Source organism: Setaria italica, chromosome II, assembly GCF_000263155.2.
Source record: "Setaria italica strain Yugu1 chromosome II, Setaria_italica_v2.0, whole genome shotgun sequence".
NCBI classification, from domain to species: Eukaryota; Viridiplantae; Streptophyta; class Magnoliopsida; order Poales; family Poaceae; genus Setaria; species Setaria italica.
This window is the reverse complement of record NC_028451.1, coordinates 37822805-37827802: the sequence shown is the minus strand read 5'-3', so window position 1 is coordinate 37827802 and position 4998 is coordinate 37822805. Positions and strand designations below refer to the sequence as shown.

The window sequence follows — 4998 nt, the reverse complement described above, 5'->3', positions numbered from 1 at the left end:
CTACCGTCGCAAACCTCTTATTTCCACGTGGTACATCACCAAGTCAGCCTGAATTAGTTGAGATTATGCTTTGGTCGTATTGAAACGCTACAAAATAAACCTCTATTTTCACACGTTACTAGTGGCTACAAGTTTCGAATTTTTGTCGTGTCTTTGTTGCATCCTAGCTGGATCTCTCTGCCTTGTGGGCCAAGTGAGCAATTCCTTCGTTTTACAATGGAACCATTTTTCCGTTGGGCCCATGGAAAATCCAAAAGATAGAATGTCAGGCCGGGCAAGCATCTATATATACACTGCCAGTGCCAGCTCCCTTCCCTGCCACCACAACAGCACACAGAGCTGGCCCCTCTGCAGCAAACAAACCAGAGGCCGCGGCAGGAGCAGACACTTCACGCAGGCCGCGCACTGCTGCCATGGCGACGTGCCACTGCCCGGAGCCGGCGCAATGCCACCACCGGCCGCTCCTCTCGGCGGCCGACGGCTACCCCAAGCTGCACGACCGCCCGAAGCCGGCGCCCGGCACCGTCCTCGCTGAGGTGGCCGCCATCCTCTGCCTCACGGGGCCAATGGTCGGCGCGGGGATCCTCTTCTACATGCGCTCCCTGGTTTCCATGGTGTTCCTCGGTCGCCTCGGCCAGCTGCCCCTCGCCGGCGGCTCCCTCGCGCTCGGCTTCGCCAACATCACCGGCTACTCCGTCCTCTCCGGCCTCGCCGGCGGGATGGACCCCGTCTGCGGCCAGGCGTTCGGGGCCGGGCGCACGGACCTGCTCGGCACCGCGCTCAGCCGCACGACGCTGCTGCTCCTCGCCGCGTCCGTGCCCATCGGCATGCTCTGGGCGGCCATGCACCGGGTCCTCGTCTCCACGGGCCAGGACCCCGACATCGCCGCCACGGCGTACGCCTACATCCTGTGCTGCCTCCCCGACCTGGCGGTGCAGTGCTTCCTCCACCCGATCCGCATCTACCTGCGCGCGCAGTCCGTCACGCTGCCGCTCACCTACGGCGCCGCCGCGGCGCTGCTCCTCCACGTGCCCATCAACTTCCTCCTCGTGAACGTCCTCGGCCTCGGCATCCGCGGCGTCGCGCTCGGCGGGGCCTGGACCAACCTCAACTTCCTGCTGTTCCTCGTGGCGTACGTCTACTTCCGCGGAATGTACGGCGGCGCCCATGACGACGACAGCGCCAAGAAGGGCGGCGCGCCGGAGGCGCCGCCGGCCGAGGAGGAGGGCGCCGCGGAGTGGTGGAGCCTGGTGAGGCTGTGCGTGCACAGCTGCATGTCCGTCTGCTTGGAATGGTGGTGGTACGAGATCATGGTGCTCCTCTGCGGCGTGCTCATCGACCCCAAGGCGGCGGTGGCGGCGATGGGCGTGCTCATCCAGACCACGTCGCTCATATACATCTTCCCGCATTCGCTCGGCTGCGCCGTGTCCACACGCGTCGGCCACGAGCTGGGCGCCGGGAGGCCGGAGCGCGCGCGCCAAGTCGCGCGCGTCGGGCTCGGCCTGGGCGCCGCGCTCGGCCTCGTCGCCTGCGCGTTCGCGGTGTCCGTGCGGGGCGTCTGGGCGCGGATGTTCACGGCGGACGAGGCCATCCTCAAGCTGGCGGCGGCGGCACTGCCGCTGCTCGGACTGGCCGAGCTGGGCAACTGCCCGCAGACGGCCGGGTGCGGCGTGCTGCGCGGCAGCGCGCGGCCCGAGAAGGCAGCGCGGATCAACGTCTCGGCGTTCTACGGCGTGGGCATGCCCGTGGCGCTGGCGCTGGCGTTCTGGCCGCTCGGGCTGGACTTCCGCGGGATGTGGGGCGGCATGCTGGCCGCGCAGCTAGTCTGCGCCGGGCTGATGCTGCGCGCCGTGCTCGGCACCGACTGGGCGGAGCAGGCGAAGCGTGCCCGCCAGCTCACCGGCGGGCGCGGCGACGGCTTTGACGTCGGCGGCATTGTCGACGAGGACAAAAGAAGCCATGCAGAAGCGGCCAAAGCAGAGGTCGGGAACACATTGTTCATGGTGGCGGATTGCGTCTAGCGGACGACAGAAAGAAGGACCCAATTCATGGATGAATTGCATCCTCGATTCATTAGCTATAGGTTTTATTTTTCTTTAGATTTTTTTTCTTTTGTAATTTTACCCGACCTTTTTGGGGGATTTGTAGCAATGCAAAGCTTCAAACTCCCTCCATCGTTAGCTTCTTTTTTTTCCTCTTTGAAACGAGGGAGCGAAGACCGAAGAGAGAATTTACAGTGAAGAAGAGGGAGTGCCCCGCTGTACAAATTAAGGGGGCGTTTGGATGCCACGGGCTAAACTTTAGCCCTGTCACATCACACGTTCGAATGCTAATTAGGAGGATTAAATATGAGCTAATTATAAAACTAATAGCAGAACCCCTAGGCTAAATCGCGAGACGAATCTATTAAGCCTAATTAATCCATCATTAGCGAATGGTTACTGTAGCACCACATTATCAAATCATGGACTAATTAGGCTTAATAGATTCGTCTCGCGATTTAGCCTAGGGGTTGTGCAATTAGTTTTGTAATTAGACTATGTTTAATACTCCTAATTAGTGTCCAAACATCCGATGTGACAGGGGCTAAAATTTAGCCCCTCCTGGCCAAACACCCCCAGCTAGCCAGTGTTTCCCAATGAGATTCCAGAACAATGCCAAACAGAATTTTACTGTATTTCCTTGGCCTCAAAGTGATCAATGGACTATGGGGCCTGAATGTTCTAGTAATCCCTAATAGTGGAAATCGCAATTCTTTAATCCTAGGATTTCATTATTAATGCTGCATGACTTAACTGTCATTATCTTTGCCATGTGCAAACAAGAATCTTTTGGCCGTAAGTGGGTGTACTGCTTGTCTCAGCTTATTTGTTTCCCTGATGCTGAATGTGTCCCAAACAGATGAAACAAAGTTACGTTGCTTCTTTATTAGTACACTCTTTTCGGAGAGCTTCTCTGTTTGGCTTTGGACGATGCTATTCCTTTTATTTGTTTTTTGAGAAAGGTTCCTTTTATTTATGCGCACTCTGTTTACAGTGCTTCCTAGAACATGGTACCCCATTCTCCTTCCGGAAAACAAAATTCCAAATGTGAATTCTGTCCACGCGCCCACGGATTACAATGAGGGGATACAGTAACTGGCAGTGCTAGTTTTCAGTGTGTGGTTTTCAGGAATTCTGGGAACCAGTAGTAGAAATAAAATATAATAGTACATCTCCACTGATTAGTAACACTTCAGAGGATATCCTTGGAATTGAAATGAATCATTCGATCCCAGGTAATTTCGGTACAGTATCAGTCGTGCTAAAGTTTACTAGACTGAAATCAGCTCTAGTTGCGTTTAAAATTTTGACATGTTTCTAAGAATTGTGTAAATTTCGTCTGAAATTTATTATATTTTTAGCCGGGTGGTCAAAATTCTCTGAGAATATATAGACTCGTTGGTTACCACTTACCGAACATGGCAAACCCTTAGGAACCTTTTACTAATGAACATGATTCGCTTTGTTTATCCATCCGTATAACTTTGTCTCTCTAAAATATTAGTTCCATGCTGTCATTGTTTTTTTTTAATTTGCTCTTTATAAAATAACCTAATATGTGTTTAGCAACTGCATGAGTAGCCTTTGCAATACGGTTTATTCACTGTACCACTTTAAATGGCTCTTTTTTATGCGAAACTTACGTGTCTAGAGTTGCAATGGTAAGGTTAAGATTTTATTCATGTGATTGCCTGGGTTGATCTTGACATTTGGTGGGCCTAGTGCGACCGTCGAGTATTTGGACGACACACAACATATGTTAGATTCGTTTTAAGTCTATAGATTTAACACGCACCCCTCAAGTAAACAGCGAGGAAAATGAAAATTTTAGCAAAAATCAGACAATAATATAGTCCTGTCGGCATCAATTAGATGACCATTACAATATCTAAGGAAAGAGCTGTATGCAAGTAGCTATTTGTGAGAAACAAGATGCATACTACTACCCAAGTTTTATGGTGCTACCCAAGGTCAGGACTGAAGTTTGAAACAATAGTTGTGACTCTATTCTAAAGTTGTGCTCATAAGATTTACATTGGCGAAATTTGTCCAGAGTTTGTAGGCACATATTCTTACTTATCTTTAATCTTGCATTATATCATTTTCAAGCAGGCTAGCTCACTTTTCTCTTGAACCATGTCCTTCCTTTTTAACACATAATAAAATTGAAATTTGATTGCTTGGACAAATTTCCTCTCTAAGTTTGGAAGCTAGCTACATTAGTTGTATACAATTTCCATTTCAAAGCACAGAGTTCTCTGACATATTGTAGAAGCAACAACATTTCAGTTCTGAAAGAAAAGAAGTTTGTGCCATTAGTTGTTGGTGCTTAATACGATCAACAAGGCACTGAATTAGTGGGATAACTCCTTCAACGTGACACGGTGGCAGTGATGTAAGCTTTGCACGTTCAGTGGTATACTTGTTGTCAGCAATCTGTTCGTCATCCGCCTCGGCCTGCATGTTTTCTTGCTCCACCTTTGGGAAGCGAGTCATAAGTCAGCGCTTGAAAAGGGAAGGTGTTTATCCGTTTATTTAATGAGAATTTGAGCTGTTTATTTTGAGTTCCTTGCTGGAACCAACCACACTCTTACTGAAAATTCACCGCTGGGAATTAAATGTAAAACAAAAAAGGTTTGGTTTGGTGTGGCATGGCTCAAATTTTTCTATCTTTTTTTAGAGAGAAAAAAACGTTGCAAATTTACATGGGCGGTACAATTGCGGGCGAATTCACACAAGGCGCGCATCGTACATTCAAGATCAAGGGGTTCGTACCGGGCATCTGCTTCGGCCAGCCAGGAGCACTCTGTTCTGCTGCGTACGAAGAAGAGGGTCGTGTACGAGACTGCCGTGTGGGCCAAAAGGCTGACGCCCAGCTCGCCACTCATTGTACCCGTCCGTCTCCTAACTTTGTCGGTGTCGAGGTCGATCGATCGATCTCTCAATCTCATCTCGC

The 4998-nt window shown here is 50.8% G+C and overlaps 1 protein-coding gene across 1 annotated transcript; it reads left to right on the top strand.

The window, feature by feature from the left end:
- Positions 1-330: 330 nt before the first annotated feature.
- Positions 331-2312, top strand: LOC101782625 (protein DETOXIFICATION 49). Its single transcript, XM_012843834.3, has one exon. It carries the CDS (start codon positions 414-416, stop codon positions 2019-2021), a length of 1608 nt encoding a protein of 535 aa, XP_012699288.1. The 5' UTR covers positions 331-413; the 3' UTR covers positions 2022-2312.
- The last annotated feature ends 2686 nt before the right edge of the window (positions 2313-4998 follow it).